General features: G+C 48.7%; 1 protein-coding gene across 1 annotated transcript; it reads left to right on the top strand.

The window, feature by feature from the left end:
- Positions 1-520: 520 nt before the first annotated feature.
- On the top strand, positions 521-15,545 carry PNCK (pregnancy up-regulated nonubiquitous CaM kinase). Its single transcript, XM_080987458.1, has 11 exons — positions 521-655; positions 2,705-2,836; positions 3,655-3,729; positions 4,737-4,875; positions 6,804-6,927; positions 8,583-8,658; positions 8,766-8,878; positions 10,969-11,047; positions 11,997-12,084; positions 12,574-12,692; positions 13,851-15,545. The coding sequence occupies exons 1-10, from the start codon at positions 579-581 to the stop codon at positions 12,682-12,684; spliced, it is 1,014 nt and encodes a 337-aa protein (XP_080843584.1). The 5' UTR covers positions 521-578; the 3' UTR covers positions 12,685-12,692; positions 13,851-15,545.
- Positions 15,546-16,671: the final 1,126 nt, after the last annotated feature.

The following is a 16,671-nucleotide window of genomic DNA, read 5'->3' as shown; positions in this document are numbered from 1 at the left end:
ACCTGAGGGAGAAAATCTCACAGGTGCCTGTTTCTTCCCTCGACAGTAGAAATACGCGAATCAATTAAATTAATTAGAACAAAATAACAATTTGCTGCCCTTTCATGATACCCCAAACCAGCTGCTTGAGATGGCTGCTTTGCTTTGTCTAATGGTAGGGCCAGCAGCAGATTTTGGGGACCATTCAGGATGGCAGAGTGGGAGGCAGCTGGTTCTCTTCCATGGATCCCAAGTGCCCAGTGTCGCCTGGGAGACCTCCCATCTCGTTCATTTCAGAAAAGCTTGAACAGAGAACTTCTGAGTGGATCATAGCCAAATTAATACATCTGTATGCGGAGGAGGGGAGCTGTTTGGAATTTCTGCCACAGGCATCAAAGTGTCTTGACCTGGCTCTGCACTGGGCCCTACATTCGACAAATGTTTTATATCTCATGACAGAGGAATGATCTCTGAAGTTTCCGGCCGAAGAAGCCGTGGGAATGAGCTGACCCCATTTCAGTGATCTGTTTTGTGTGTGTGTTCCTTCCGACATCTCTGGGCCTAGCTATTCCTGCGCTGCCCGTCTGCAGCCGTCCGCAATGCCGCTCGGGAAAGGCTGGAAGAAAAAGGTCGAGGACATCACCAGCGTCTACGACATCAAAGAGAAGCTGGGCACGTGAGTGAACCGACAACGGCTAATGGAAGACCTGTGGAGGGCACTCTGTGCCATGTGGGTCCTGCCAACCACACCCAGTTGGGAACTGAGGCTTCCTGGCACTCGTCATTCCTTGATTTTAAAGCCTCCTTTTGCTTCCCATGTTCTGAGCTGCCCCTTCTCTGCTGCCACAGCAGACTTCCTTAACCTGGTGCCCTCCAGAACTTTTGGACCACAAATTCCATCAGCCCCAGATGGCAAAGTAACATCCTCTCTTCCTCCCACCCACCTTAACATCATTTTCTCCCTCTGCTCCCAGCCCAATCCCTGGCCAACTGATCTGAACCTACAGGGCTTCTCTCATGGGGATAAACTTTGGTTTTGCTCTGCCATTCCTCAAAGCCCTTCTCCTTAACTTCAGTTGACAAATCAGTACTCATTTTAAACGTTGTCAACATAAGCAAAATTAGCCTTTCCCATGGGTAGTGGTGCCCTTAGGTAATTTTAGATTTCAGACCTCATGGTCTTAAGGGTGGAGCTATTAGGATGGGTAAGGAATTTTTAAAGGCAGCTCTGCTGTGTTTGACCCTCCTGTCATTCTGCTGAGCAGAGCCCTGTAGGGCTGCCCCAAAATCCTGTCCTGATGGCACCACTGGGCAGGGAAGGTGATAGGGGTGGCTGTGTGCTATGCTAGCAGCTCACACCTTACCTTCCTAGTTCCAAGCCCAACATGATGCCTCCCTCAATCTGCCACTCTCAACCTGCCCTTCTCTTAGCCCCCTGGTCCTGCCCCATCTCCTCTGCTGCTCTAGCAGTTGGGCACCTGTTCCCCACTGCAGGGTGTCTCTTTCTGCAGAGACACCCCAGGAATGGCGCAGCCTGATGCACTTCATTTGCATGCTGTCATCCTATTGGCTGAACGGGGGGGGGGGGGGCTCTCACACATGTCTGACGTGTATGGGACAATAATAGACCAAGAGTCCAGGGAATCAGAAGTGGGGGAGTGAGAACAGCCACAAAGTTAACTCTTCCCTAACTGAGTGTACAAATCTCTCCCCCCCCCCTTTTTGGGTTTTCAGTGCAGTAGAATGTGGAGTAGAATGGGGTAGAAATAGGTGCCATTTCAGGAGAGGCATGTAATCTGGAACATGACTCAACTCACCCCCTGCCCACCACTCCACAAAAAAACACTTATTCTGCCTGAGCAGGGGAAGCCGCAGGCCTGGGTCCACACAGGCATACTCGTCAGCTGTTTTCTCTGTAGCATCCAGTGATTGCGAGGGAACTGGCATGTTGCTAGATGTCGGTTTAGAAACCCTTTCGCTGGAGGCAGCTCACACATTTATCTAAGGACCATCAGGTCATGAAATGTCAAGCGGTAAACAGAGCTGTGCAAATCTGTTCCCCATGTGATGAAGAAGCAGGATCCCGCTGTGAGCACTTGCAGTAACTCTCAAAAAGTTATTCCTCTTGTGCATTTTGGTAACACTTGGGTCATTTGCCCTACTAAAAGGAACCCACATCTGATTTAACTTACTAGTGAAATTCTTAACTGTTTTTGCTGTTGTTTCCAGCACCAGTACGATGCAAGCTGAGGGGTTTTTTTGGACTGGGAACAAGCGAATGCTAAGGGCTTCCTGTGAGAAAGTGAGAGAGACAATCTGTGACATTTAAAAGCTGATTCGCTATTTTGCATCTTTTAGGCTGGAATCCTGTAACCACTTTCCTGGGAATAAGTCTCGCTGAGCCAACTCAGTGAAACTCACTTCTGGGTAAACATGCATATAGGATTGTGTTGTCAAGGGCTACTGCAGCTGTTTTGATTTTCCCACCATCCCTGGCCAGACCATAATGGCTGCCTGCATCTTTACTGAAAATATTATAGCCAGTGGTGCAGTTAGGTAAATTTAGACTCTGGATTTTACGTTTTTATGAGGAACACCTTTTTAGGGTAAAGCGTGCCACATGGGAAAACAGCTCTGTGGCATTGAGGGAGCTGCACGTGTGTGTGTGCAGACAGGTGGGTTTATTCTGCCTCTCTCTGATCCTCCTGCTGCCCTTTTCTGACAGAGGGGCCTTTTCAGAGGTGGTCTTGGCACAGGAGCATGGATCCCAACGCCTTGTAGCTCTCAAATGTATTCCCAAGAAAGCTCTGCGGGGCAAGGAAGCAGCAGTGGAGAATGAAATCGCTGTTCTCAAAAAGTAAGTAACTGTGTGTGTGTGTGTGTGTGTGTGTGTGTGTGTGTGTGTAGAGATAGATACCTAGATATATTCATGTTCCTTCTGGAATATAAAATGCATCCTCAGAATCTGCTTTCATTACTGGGGTTCAACTCTGTTCAACCAATGGTGATAATGTTAGTTTTATTATGTGCCTCAAAGCATGTACAGAGAACCTTTCCCTGAGTGACTAAAATCTAGTCCCTACAGATCTGGGATTGGGGATCTAGGACCCCCCACTTTTGGGTCAGAGAATGTGGCTTTCAGTTAGACTTTTAACCACCCCCCCCAGCATTTCCTATGCACTGGGTCTCTTGGTTTTTGAGCAACTGACCACAGGTTCAACATCTTGCAATATTGTTTATAAATTGCATTTATTTCTTAACTTTCCTCCAAGGAGCTCAGGTTCTTTTCCCCCTCCATCCCAGGTGGGTTAGGCTGAGAGGCAGTGACTGGCCAAGGTCACCTCGCTCACTCTGTGGCCGAGTGGGGATTTGAATTAGGGTCTAGCTTGTCATGCAAGCTAAATCTGTTGAAATTCCCTTTTCTACAGCCATGTTAAAGATTCAGGGGGAGCCCTTTCCTCTTTGGCATCTGAGCCACCCTAATTTGAATTTGGGTCTCCCCAGTCCAAGTCCAGCTGGTCTCACCACGTCACTCTCAAGCCTTGCATGTAGACACTTGACTGTATTATGTTCTAGACACAAGCCTGGCTCACAGCCAGGGGAGAAGCCAGGGTTTTCTGACTCATGCCTACTCCTCCATCTCTTAGTTTCTGTTTAATCTCACTGGCACTGCAGGATTCAGCATGAGAACATTGTGGCTCTGGAGGACATTTATGAGAGCCCCACTCACCTGTACCTGACCATGCAGCTGTGAGTAGAAGTCCCTTGTGCTATTCACAAGGTCGGGGGTGTCCCCAGAGTGTCTTGGAGATGGCTAGTCCTTTCTGAATTGGCTGGGAGTGGCAGGTGTGACACTGGGTTAGGTAGTTCAAGGGCTGATGGAGCACATGCAGCTACAGGTATTTAGTACTGCTGCAGATGAGAGCTAAGGGGCTATGGCCAGGGCTTAATGCAGAAGCCGGCCTTTGAAGAGAGACCTGACGACGGGAGAGAGGAAGTGCTGTGTTGGAGCATCTCGGCCCATTAGGAACGCTTAAACCAGGCATGTCCAAAGTCCATTTCAGGGGCCTAATCCGGCCTGCTGGTCAATTTAATCTGGCCCCCATAGCAGTAATGCAAAAAATAGCTAAAAAACTTTGGGGTAAAATCCTTAAAAAAGCTCAACAACATTGGTCGGCCCTCATGCATGTTCACTTCATCAAATCTGGCCCTCTTTGAAAAAAGTTTGGGCACCGCTGGCTTAAGTGTCTCAGAATATACCAGTTTTGACTCTTGTTATTGGGGAAGGGCAGGCAAAATCTGCAAAAGAAACTATTGCAGAAGGTAATTTTTGTAGGGGGAATTAGATGATAGAACACCAGGATCAGGGCTGGCCCAAGACATTCTGTTGCCTTATATAAAAGACAAGACCACTTACGGTATCTCCCTCCCAATACGTGCATTTCATGTACGGGAGTTAACTGGACCTGCAGTATAATATTTGGGCACCATCTGCACTGCACATTTAAAGCCACATTGCTACTTTGAGCAGTCATGGCTTCCCCCAAAGAATTATGGGAACGGTAGTTTGTTAAGGGTGCCAAGTGTTGTTAGGAGGCCCCCATCTCCCTCACAGAGCTATAATTCCCAATATGGCTTAACAATCAATCCCTCTTCCCAAGAAACTCAGGGAATTGCAGCTTTGTGAGGGGAACAGGGGCCTCCTGCTTGAAATGTAGATGGGGCCTGGAGGTAAGCCACTTGTCTCTGGTTTGCAGCGTGACAGGAGGAGAGCTCTTTGACCGCATCATTGAGCGGGGCTACTACACCGAAAAGGATGCCAGCCAGCTCATCCGGCAGGTGCTGGAGGCAGTGAATTACCTCCACGATCTGGGCATTGTTCATCGGGATCTCAAGGTGAGAGCACAGAGGGCCCTGGGATGGTCTGGGGCAGGAGTGGGGGTGCTATGCATGATGTCAGGTGTGGGGTAGGTGAGCATGTGGTCTCTTGGGTGCCAGACAAAGACATTTTAATCTTCTCAGGCTTTGAAACTGAATTCTTTAAATCCACTTAGTTTTAAACCTGTTGTGTATAGCTAGTGACGTTGTGTATTTTCTGTGTTGTTTTATTCTCTGCTGCTGATTTGTTTTCTGTCCTTTTGCTGTGTTTTAAAGTGTTATTGTTTGCAACCAGCCCAGAGAGCTTGGCTGTTGGGTGGAATTCAAGTGCTACTAATAAATGAATAAAGCAGGGAGGGAGGAAAGGCTACAGTCGCTGCTCACACTTCCATAGGAATTCATTTTCACTCCTGGGGGGCCTTCAGAACTTGTGAGCCACCAAGCCGAATGCAGCGCATGAGCCACATATGCCCGCCGGCCAGGTCACATTCCTCCCCACCATTTTCTGCACCTGCGGGTGAACTGCAAAAATGGGAGGTTCATTGGAGAACTTGGATGGACTGCACTCGGCTTGATAGGCCTGCGCAAGTTGTGCATTTGGTGGGTTAGAGTAGCAGGTGGTGCGAGGGGCCTCTGTTATTTCTCAAGCTGATGGAGAAGGAAGTTGCGTGGGGACAGTTCACATGCTAGTTGGGTTTAGTGGCAAAAACCAGACTTTGATGGGGGAGGTTCAAATCCCTCCTCACCCATGAAGCCCACTGGCTGAACTCTTGGTACAACTGCCTCATGTTTTTGCTTGAGGAATCTAATATTTGTAGATAGAATTGTAGAGTTGGAAGGGATCCCGAGGGTCATCTAGTCCAACCTCCTGCAATGCAGGAATCTCAGCTAAAGCATCCATGACAGGTGGCCATCCAACCTCTGCTTGAAAACCTCCAAGGAAGGAGAGCCCGCAACCTTCTGTTCCACTGTCAAAGAACTTTTGCCATCAGAAAGTTCTTCCTGGAATCTCCTTTCCTGTAACTTGAATCCATTGGTTTGCGTCCTACCCTCTGGAGCAGGAGAAAGAAGCTTGCAGATAATAATAATAATAATAATAATAATAATAATAATAATTTGTACCCCACCCATCTGGCTGGGTTTCCCCAGTCACTCTGGGCGGCTTTCAACAAAGATTAAAAATACATTAAAATATCACACATTAAAAACTTCCCTAAACAGGGCTGCCTTCAGAAGTCTTCTAAATGTCAGGGAGTTGTTCCACAGGGCGGTCGCCACTACCGAGAAGGCTCTCTGTCTGGTTCCCTGTAGCTTTGCTTCTCGCAGTGAGGGAACTGCCAGAAGGCCCTTGGCGCTGGACCTCAGCATCCGGGCAGAACAATGGGGGTGGAGACGCTCCTTCAGGAGGAGCAGGCAAAGAGCCCCTTCAGGGACTGGCTGGCTACAGAGTTCATGGGGGATTCAATAGTGCAGTGCAACCCAGTGAGCTTGAAGGAAGTGCCTGTCAGCTGATGATGGGCACTGACTTGTTTTTTTGCTGGGTTTGGGCTGGCTAGGGAAGTTTGTAGTGAAACTGATCCCAGTTGGTTTGCTCTCACCAGCTGACTGGTGGTCACAAGAAGCCTCTCTAGCCAATGTACAATTGGAAGTGCACTTTAAGGCTCCCAGTTGTGCACTGGGAGCCATGTCTCCAGTTGCCCCTCACCTGTCATCAGATGTTATGCCTGGTGTGCAGCCAGCCGCTGGCCATGGTTTGGGGGGAACGGGCTCAGGCCAAAGTAGGCCAGTGGGATGGACAGTCAGCCATGTTTTACTATTTTGTTTGTTGCCCTGGGCTCCTTTGAAAGGAAGGTGTGTCTGCCAGTCGCATCAGTTGGGTTGCTTAAGGGAAAGGAGAAACGGAACTAATATGCAGGTAACCCAATTTTGTGCTACACCCCAAACAGCCTGAAAACCTTCTCTATGCTACTCCGTTTGAAGATGCCAAGATTATGATTACAGACTTTGGGCTGTCCAAGATTGAGGCTGATGGGATCATGTCCACAGCTTGTGGTACCCCTGGCTACGTGGGTGAGTGTGGCACAGGGGAGGTGGGCATTGTAAGCTGAGTGGGAGCAGTGAGATGGAGGGTGCCTCTGCAACTAAAAGGGGAAATTCATCTGCTTTTAGCCTTTCTTCATGTAATTATGGCAAGCTGCAAAAATGGTCTGGTTGGCTGCTCTTTCTAGGGCAGATAATATACAGATGGATGCCTGAAGTATGGATGTTGTGGGGTTTGTGGAGGGATTGAGGTAACAAAGTATACATAAGCAAAACACTGTTCCATTGGCAGAGCTTCCAAAAATACTGCCCATGTGTATAGACATAATCTTGAGGGGAAGAATTCTCTATGCTAAAAAGAAAAAAAAATGCCATGATAACCTGAATTCTACAATCTATATAAAATCATGTAACCTTTTTTCTGCTGCTACTATTCACTGAGGATATTGCAAGCAACAATTACAGGGCACGGAGGCTGTACCCATGACCCCTGGCTAGTGTAGTGTGTGGGGTGCCAGGGGTGCTGTTGCCCCAGCCACACAATCGGGTGGGGACATGAACAAGGCTCCCTTTCGCAGAGATCCCTGTCATGCCCCCCCCATGCCCCGTCCCTGCCTGGCACATGAGTGCCTGCCCAGAGGCAGTGGGGGCCAAGGTGCCTTCACCCTCCATGCCCTGGTCCTACACTTGTCTGCCACGCGTGCGCACGCACCCACCCTAGGCGCTGGCAAACAGTGCTACGCCACTGCCCCTGGCAATCTTACACCCATGGCTTTTGAATCTTTGCCAGTCATTAGGTTTACACTTCCATGCATGTTTTTCATAAGTATTCATGCTGCTGCCTTTTAATTAATTACCAGACAAAAGCTGAGGTTTCCAGGTGGCAAATTTGGAGGTGTTTCTGTGCCCCTACAGAATGTCAGCATACACACAACCCTGTTTCGTAATCCCTCAGATTCTCCCAACTGGAGTGATTCACAAGTGGGTGGGTTGGGGGTGACCTAGCTAAGGCCGCTCGCCCTTAATTGTGCAGGGTCACAGTGCTACATGAGCACACAGGGGTGAATTGTGAACAGGTACAGTCGACAACAGAGGCCCAGTATGACACTTGGCAGCAGGCAGGCAATGTTCTTGGATATTGCCGACAGGGTGAAAAGCTGCTCTGAATTTCCGGAGAGATGCCTGGGCTCAGATCTGGGTGGGGTGGCAGGGAGAGCCCTGCTGTCTGTCACGGAAGGAAGCTCTGCCCCTTAATTCTAACTGTGTGGAGGTCAGGTTGTATTTGCTCAGAGAAAATAATTCTGTATGCACTCAGGGGTAACATTATTTGTACAAAAGAGGGAGCGTAGTCACAAATGGGAGGGTTCTACTAAGTTAGAGGAAGCGGGGGCTACAAGAACAACAGCACCTTTCAAGAAACATTTTGTGGGAGGGTGGGCCCTGTGTGTGCTGCTACACTATCAGGCAGGGATGCACAACCTGCAGCCCTCCAGATGTTGTTGGACTACACCTCCCATCATCCCTGATCACTGGCTATGCTGGCTGGGGCTGAAGACAGTTGTAGTCCAGAAACGTCTGGAGGGCTGCAGGTTGTGCCCCCCTGCTAAAAGAGGTGGAACTTAAGACGGGGCACACATCAAAGCACCATGCCCTGCCCTCACTCTTGCCCATTGTGTCCTCTACAGCCCCTGAAATCCTGGAGCAGAAACCGTACGGAAAAGCCGTGGACTCCTGGGCGCTTGGCGTCATCTCCTACATCTTGTGCGTATCTTTCTCTGCCTTCTCCCCTGGACAACCTCTTGCATGTTACCACGGGTAGTGGCCTCTGAGCAGGCCTTTGATTCAGTGCCTTTTGCTGCTCCCTGCAGGCTCTGCGGTTATCCCCCTTTCTATGATGAGAACGACTCTGAGCTTTTCAACCAGATCCTGAAAGCTGAGTATGAGTTTGATTCTCCATACTGGGATGATATCTCTGAGTCAGGTGAGTGGAAGCGGGAGGAGAGGAGGGCGGGGGGGGGCATAGGGAGGGCCACCAATAGAGTCACTACTAATATGTAAGCAAAAAAAGAGAGAAAATACATCCTCCAAAAAGAGGACAAACACTCATTTATGAAAACTGAAAAATAATTAGCATAACTTACATAGAAACACAACAGAGCCAACCTGCTCAGTCCAGGAAGGTATTGCCTGAAACCAGATGTTAATAACTCATCTTATATTGTTGTGAGGTTTACCAAAATAAATCAGTCCCTCATGTTTTAACTTCAGTCTTTATGGGAAATTAGATACAAGACAGACAGAGGGCCATCTTGTAGGATCTCTCTATGGAGACACCACGGAGATGTGCCTGAGCTGTTACTTCAAAGCTGCAAGAGTCCTGTGGGTGTTTCAGTCCAGACTATTTATATATTATGAGAACACAGCAGCTAGTCAAAAAGCAGCAGCATAAATCTATTGCTATTAAACTTGGAACCCCCAGGAGGCTTCAAAGAGGGCAGTAAGAAAATGAGGAGGCGGAAGATAGCATTGCATTGGTGAAGGGGTTTCCATGCCAAGCAAAAAAGCAAAGCCTCGCCGTGGATTTTGAGTTCATTGCAAGGCAGTGGTGGCTGGCAGACCCTGGCCGTGGTGTGACAACTAGGCAGGACCAGTGGACAGCTGCCAGATGCCACATGGAACTGTTGAGAAACATGGAAAACCGAAGGCAGGAATGAAATAATTATGAAGGAAAAATAAAAGCGTGAGAAGGGAGTGGGGCAGTATGAAAATACTTTAAGCTGAGCTTGAAATAATTGCTCTCAGCAGAAAGTCACAGGGGATGTACTGACTGTGAGTGAAGGTAGTCTGAGCACCCCAAACATTTGTAGCTGCACGTGGTTTTGAAAGTGGGATTTACTGTGACCCTACCTGCCCTTAGCCTTATGAGCACAGGTGATCATGAATACACAATAAAAAGGGCAGCTGGAGGTGTCTATAGAATGGTGATCTACATAAAGGAAATGTCTCAGTGGATAACTCTTTTAGAGGAAGGCTTTCCACTTCAGGCACGATCGTAGACCGTGAAAACCATCTTACTTTGGCCAGCCTTCCTCTGCATCCAGTTTAGGGAGCGTGATAATTTTTACTTCAGCGAGTTTATTTTGTTAGAAACTTATTAGGAGACCCCAAATGGAAGAATTTTGTTGATTAGAGAGACACTGGATAGGAAACAGTATACATTTGCCTCACTGTATGCCCCAAATAGTAAACAAAAACAATTCATAATCAAAATGCTTAAGAAATTGATTAAGTTTTCAAAAGCGGAGGTAATGTTGGCCAGAAGCCTAAATTGAAGTTTATTACAGTGGTACCTCGGATTACATACGCTTCAGGTTACATACGCTTCAGGTTACAGACTCCGCTAACCCAGAAATAGTGCTTCAGGTTAAGAACTTTGCTTCAGGATGAGAACAGAAATCGGGCTCTGGCGGCGCGGCGGCAGCAGGAGGCCCCATTAGCTAAAGTGGTACTTCAGGTTAAGAACAGTTTCAGGTTAAGTATGGCCCTCCGGAATGAATTAAGTACTTAACCCGAGGTACCACTGTATATGGTTAGAACAAATAAAAATAGAAATATTGTAAACAAATGAAACACTGAAACCCCCCCCCCCCCAATTACAGTAAAATAACTTGTTGGAGAAAAAGACGTGGGTGGAATCTTTCTTCCTTAAGTGGTGGATTTCTGTGTGGAGTGAGAGGTTTGTATGGAAGAGTATTACAATAACTGTCTGAGGTGGTAAAAATGTAGATGCAGAGCTACTATGTCACGGAGAACCAGGGCTCCATCTTAACAGGAGGCTTTTCAGATAACTGGCAATTGTTGTCCATTGCCAACAACAAAAGGGAACAGCATCACTCTTGCTCCCTGCACTTTCCCTCAGCCTACCACATTAACCGACAAAATGGTGGTTCAGCAACCAAGAAAGCGAGTGCAGCCATGCCAAGGGCATGTGCCCCTTGGGTTGCCAGGGCGACACTTCAGGCAATAAGCTTTTGATTAAATCGTGAGGCTTGCCCCTTTGTTTCCACACAGCCAAAGATTTTATCCGACACCTTCTAGAACGGGACACTGAGAAGCGATTCACCTGTGAACAGGCCCTGCAGCACCCCTGGTAAGTCCCACCTGAGGGGGGGGGGTCTGCAAAGGTCTTGGTGGGAAGGGGAAGGAAATAATTTTGCCCACTGCTGGCATTTCTGTTGGTCCCAGAACATTGTGTGGTGAAGAAGAGTTTGGGAGATAAGACAAAGATACATACATAATGCTGCATTAGAACAATACGGTGTTTTGTTTGATGAGCCAAGCTGCCCCCATTTTTGGTGTTCCCATATTATCAGCAATGGCCCTTTAGTGTGTTGTGTTTGTGTAACACACTCTCTCTCTCTCTCTCTCTCTCTCTCTCTCTCTCACACACACACACACACACACACACACACCCTTTGGGAAAGCGAAAGATGGTGTGGAGAGCAGCAGTGAGGAGGGGGGGGCACTCTAACCCTTCCATGATTGCTCTTTCTTCTCCCTAAATTCTCCGTTCTCGTGGCTTTTCTGCCAATGGACTAAAAATGCATTTTGGGCTGGGGAGGGGCCAGCTGGTAAGGGAATATGAAGTGAAGAGCAGCGGGAAGAAGGTTAAGCACTTCCTCGTCCACTCAGAATGTTTCTTACCAAGCTTTGCTTTTCTTCAAAACAGTGGTGAGGCTCCACTAGATCAATTTGATTGTAACAGGAAGGAAAACAATAGATCACACTTCTGCCGGGTTCCGCCCAACTTTTGGGGGCCGGGCGCATGTATGACATCACGTGGCAGAGGAGACTCACCGGCTGTTGCCTCATGATAAATCCTACTTTTCTGCTCTGCTCCATCTCTTTCACAGTTTATATGTGTACACTACCATGTTAAACCATAGACACCAGGGCACTAAGATTTCCACACATGCGAATATGAAGTGGCCAGAAAATGAGCTCGGCATCAGTTGAGCTAGACCAGTCCCAGACCATTGATGACACCAAGGCAAAATAATCTAACAAAAGATAATTACCCTGCCTGTTATGTATTTCAGGATCTCTGGGGACACGGCTTTGGAGAAAGATATTCATGGCTCTGTGTGTGAGCAGATCCAGAAAAACTTTGCTCGCAGTCAATGGAAGGTAAAGAGGAATGTTTAACTTTAACCCAAGTTGGAGAAGGGTTTGCACTCTTTCTGCGGTGCTTAATTTAAAGGAAGTGGTTCTAGGGTCCCTGCAAACCTCTGCTCCACACCTGATAACAGGTGTAGGATGTGGTTTTTGTGACATGGCCAGAATGAACTTGCGGACCTCATTAAAAGCATGACCTGCAATAATAATAATAATAATAATAATAATAATAATAATAATAATATTTTTATAACAGAATAAAACTTCAAACATTAAAAACTTCCCTATACAGGGCTGCCTTCAGATGTCTTCTAAAAGTTGTATAGTTATTTCTCTCCTTGGCATCTGACGGGAGGGCTTTCCACAGAGCGGGCCCCACTACCAGGTTTCCCACCACGGCAGAAGAGTTCCGCCTGCTAATTTCTGCAGACCAAGCTGCTGCTTCAGGCCGGGCAGTTTTCTGTTAAGCCGGCAACCTTTTTCACACTTCCCTTCTTACAGCGAGCATTCAATGCCACATCCTTCTTGCGCCACATCACCAAGCACGGACCTGGTGCGGAGGGCGAGGAAATTGGAGAGGCCACTTCTGGAGCGCATCATGGGAAATGGTGACCAGAGAGGTGCGTGTGATAGAAGAGCATTTTGCCAGCTGGGGGCTGCTGGGGGCTGGGAGAGCAGAACTCTCACTTCTTTCTGCTCACTGCCCTGTACTCCTTACCAGTCGCTGGATATGCAGAAATTAAGCAAAGGCGGCTTCTCTTAGCATGGAAGCTAAGCAAGTGAGGTCTTTCCTCTTATTTCTGCTTGTCAGTGTTATTTTAAAAGCACCAGGGCAGGAATGTAATCAGAAGCTATGCAGTTGTGGGGAGGGACTAAGCCTGAGAGCCATACTCACAAGACCACCCTTGCCGCTCTCTGCCCGCTTGGCCTGCGTTTTGCAATGGAACGTCAGGGGAGGATGAGTCGAAGGGCATCATGCAGAATGGGGTGGACTCTCCTTCCTCGGTGGTTTTTAACGTGATGGCCAACTGTCAGGGCTTCTTTAGCTGCCATTCCTGCATTGCAGGGGGTTGGACTAGATGACCCTCGTGGTCCCTCCCAACTCTACAATTCTGTGAAAAACTCCAGCCTTTCTCAACCTTGGGTCCCCAGATGTTTTTGGCCTACATCTCCCATCATCCCTGACCACTGGTCCTGTGAGCTAGGGATCATGGGAGTTGTAGACCAGAAACATCTGGGGACCCAAGGTTGAGAACCACTGTAAGGGGTACATTGCCCCCATAGGTAGGTTTTTCTGCTTCCTGCTCAATGGTTTTGTGGCATGATTAGAGCCCGGGAGGGGGAAATGAGGTGGGGGAATGGCCGTGGCAGTGATGCGCAGGAGGGATCCACCAGGGCACGGCTAACTCAGCTGAATTGTGCACAGAGAGCGAGAGAGAGAGAGAGTGATTTGGTTCACTCTACAGGCTGCTCTCTGAGAGTGACTGCTCCTAGGCACTGCTAGCAACCCAGCCTAGTCCTGGCTGCCATGTTTCATTATTGCAAGCACAGTGCACAAGGAAACCTAGTAGCCAGGACTAAGGCATGGACAGCATACAGAAATAGGCTGCAGGGCAGATAGCAATGGGAAGGAGGGGCAGTCTCAGTGGGTGCAAGAAGGTCTTATCCAGGACCAGGGCTCCAGAAGATGGGGCTGCTTTGTCCTGGGAGTCCTGGAAGGGCGGGGACTTATTATCACAGAAATGGCCTGTCTTTAACCCATTTCTTGCCACCCGCAGGTGCCTGGAGAGCCTGGGCCGCTGCCCTTTGCATGAGCTACCCTCCTGCATGCGGCTTCACAGCCATGACGCTGCGCCAGTACCCTCACCCAAGAGGTGGGCGTGCCCTTTCATTTCCTGCTCCCCCTTCTGGGGACATCTCTGCCCTGAGGGGCCCAGGAGTCACGTCAAGTCAGCCACTGTCCAGCCTGCTTTTAGCAGGGTTTGAAGTTGCCCTGCTGCCTGGGACCAAAGCCCGCCTCCCCCTTAAGGCTGGTGAAGCCCTCACAACCCTGCTGTGTTACTCACCACACTTCCTTCCATGTTGGCTGTAGAGCCCAGCGAGAGCCCTGGATGGCTTTGGGCGGGGGAGAGGATGCTGTGTTGGTGGACGGGCTGAAAAAGACACCCTTCCCCATAACCCGTTGGGGGGATTCCAAGGTGGATTTGAGACTCTTTCTCCTCCCCGTGAGAGTAACAACATGGTAGCTGCCAAGCAGAGAAGTTCCGGTGGAGCAGAAGGACCACACAGTAGCTGTGTGGGAATAGTGGAACGGGAAATCGTAAAAAAGCAGCCGCCAGGAATCCTGAGACAGGGAGGTGCCATTTGATAGACATTGGGGAGACCTCGGGAGTTGGGCTCCAGACGGTGAAGACAGATGTAACATTTAAAAGACGGATGCTGGTGTTTTGTAGCAGCCCCACTGTCTCCAAACTAACTTATACTTTTCTGTCACAGGGTGCACATTTTGGGGTGGGGGTGGGGATTCTGTAGGGTTTTTCTTAGCATGGTTCAGTTTGAACCAGGGAGAAGTCAGCTGTGATGAGCACCAATTTGCAAGTACCCAGAATATCTCCAACTTACACCTCCACATTCCGAAGCAGTTTTGTAGCCATTTAAAAACAAACAAACATTGAGGTTGTGTTTCCTTTTTTTAAGATGAAGGAAGGACACATCTAAGCCTCAGCACATGGGCAGTGCTGCCACAAGTAACAAAACCATAAGAGGCAAACAGGTCTGCTTCATGTACAAGGCATGGGGCAAGGATGTGGGGCTGACACATTGCCTTGCAGTAGGAAGCCACTGGCCAATCCAGCATTTGACTTGTTGGCACGTCTGCAGCATGAGTTGCTAAGCTGGCGCTGCCCTGTGGGGCAAGAGCCTGCTCTGAGAATGCTACGTCTGTCTTTACCTCTTGCTGATTAGTGTTTTGTTTTTCAGTTGGGCCAGTTAGACAAGGTGTTGGTAGATTCTAGGGAAAGAGAGAGTCAGCTGGGACCAGCCAGGAGCAGCCAAGGCCTCCTGGATTCATCAGGTGCTCTGCTTTATGTTCACAGATCCGTCGCTACTTGCCCCTCTCCCCAGGGAAGAACTGGGCTCCCTAGGACAGTTGCAGCACCCAGTCCGAAATAAAGTTGCTTCTTTGGGTGCAGCTCAGGGATGCCCCACACGGCGGGGGGATGGGCTATCCCCTAATGTTCCCCAAAAGATATTGGTGGGGAAAGCAAGGGGGTCAGCAAGGTCAGTTGCCCTCCTCCTCTATTCCACACCCCCTACCACCTGCCCTTGTATTCCTGTCAGACTGAACATTTGCTTTGCCGTGTTGCTCAGAGCTGGAGATTGTTCTTGTGGTTCTTGTGGGGACTGGTGGGGGGTTGTTTCCGTCATGCTTCCCCTCCCCACACGTGTCAATAAATGAAAACTGTAACACCGTACGGGAATGGTCGTCCTTTCTGTGTGAAGCCGGGCCTCTTCTCCCCCATCCACAGGTTATAACAAGCAGAGATGCCTACCTAGAATGTTGCCCTGCCACAGAATCGGTGGCACTGCTTCACATATTATTTCCCTGACTTGTTTCTACCAAATAATGAGAACAGTTCTCTTCCACACATTCGAACTGAATGCTGTCTCTCCCACTTCCCAGTTTGTGCTCCTGTGAATTATTGTTAGGCTAGAAGCCCCCGTCTTTCTGCTACTGCTTCCCATGTCAGGGACTACTTCTACTGGGCTGGACAGTCACTTTGAGGGTACAGCAGAGAGGGGGTCAACCCTGTTCCCCTCCTCGTGCCCTGCTGGCTGCTGTTGATGAGTCCTGTGTCCACACCCACTGTCACTGCCAGCTAGACCCACAGTTCTGCCTCTTCACTGGTAAATGGTGGGAGTGGATTTGGCCCTGCACCTGCCACTTGATAATCCTTAGAAAGAAAGTCTATCCACATTGTGCTGGTGGATAGAACCCAGGTGTTCTGTCCTTCAACTTCTTCTTGGAGGAGGCAGTCACACTACACTTTGCATTGCTGTAGCACATTTTGCAATGCGTTATGCAAGAAGTCTTTACAAGAGCTCTGAAAGAAAGGTCAGAGTTGCCATCTTCCATGTTACAGATGAGGGACAAGCTAAGACAAGGAAAGCAGCTTGGCTCAGCTGATCCAGGAAGTTCATGGCCCAGGTGAGATATGAAGTGGAGACTTCTCTGTTTGCTTTGTTTGGCACTCGTGTTACATCAGCTCTCTAATACAGCAACCTGTTAAGGAGCAGACCATTTGGAGGAATGGCTGAAGAATGCCTGCAAATTAGCAGCAGTGAGTAATCCTACCTAACACTCCAGCAGCTTCCTCCTACATAACCAGAAGAAGAGGGAGGATGTCAGAGAGGAACAGAAGAATGATTCACAGCCCAATCTTATGCATGTTTACATGGAAGTAAGCCCCACTGTTTTCAATGGAGCTGACCATGGGCGTAGCCAGGTGTTTTTTTTTGGGGGGGGGGCAGACTTTATGTTGGTGGGGGTGCAAAACTGAGTTAACTATGATGTAATTGGTCAGTTAAGTATCTTTATTT

The sequence above is a fragment of the Podarcis pityusensis genome, assembly GCF_964106645.2.
Source record: "Podarcis pityusensis genome assembly, chromosome: 17".
Taxonomy (NCBI): Eukaryota; Metazoa; Chordata; class Lepidosauria; order Squamata; family Lacertidae; genus Podarcis; species Podarcis pityusensis.
The sequence above is the reverse complement of the archived record's forward strand: the minus strand, read 5'-3'. Positions and strand labels throughout refer to the sequence as shown.

Excerpts from the sequence above, each read along its gene's own strand:
- PNCK (XM_080987458.1), top strand. The coding sequence starts at position 579 with ATGCCGCTCGGGAAAGGCTGGAAGAAAAAGGTCGAGGACATCACCAGC. Across the intron at positions 6,928-8,582 it reads TGGTACCCCTGGCTACGTGG|CCCCTGAAATCCTGGAGCAG; the intron begins GTGAGTGTGGCA and ends TGTCCTCTACAG. Across the intron at positions 8,659-8,765 it reads GGCGTCATCTCCTACATCTT|GCTCTGCGGTTATCCCCCTT; the intron begins GTGCGTATCTTT and ends TGCTCCCTGCAG.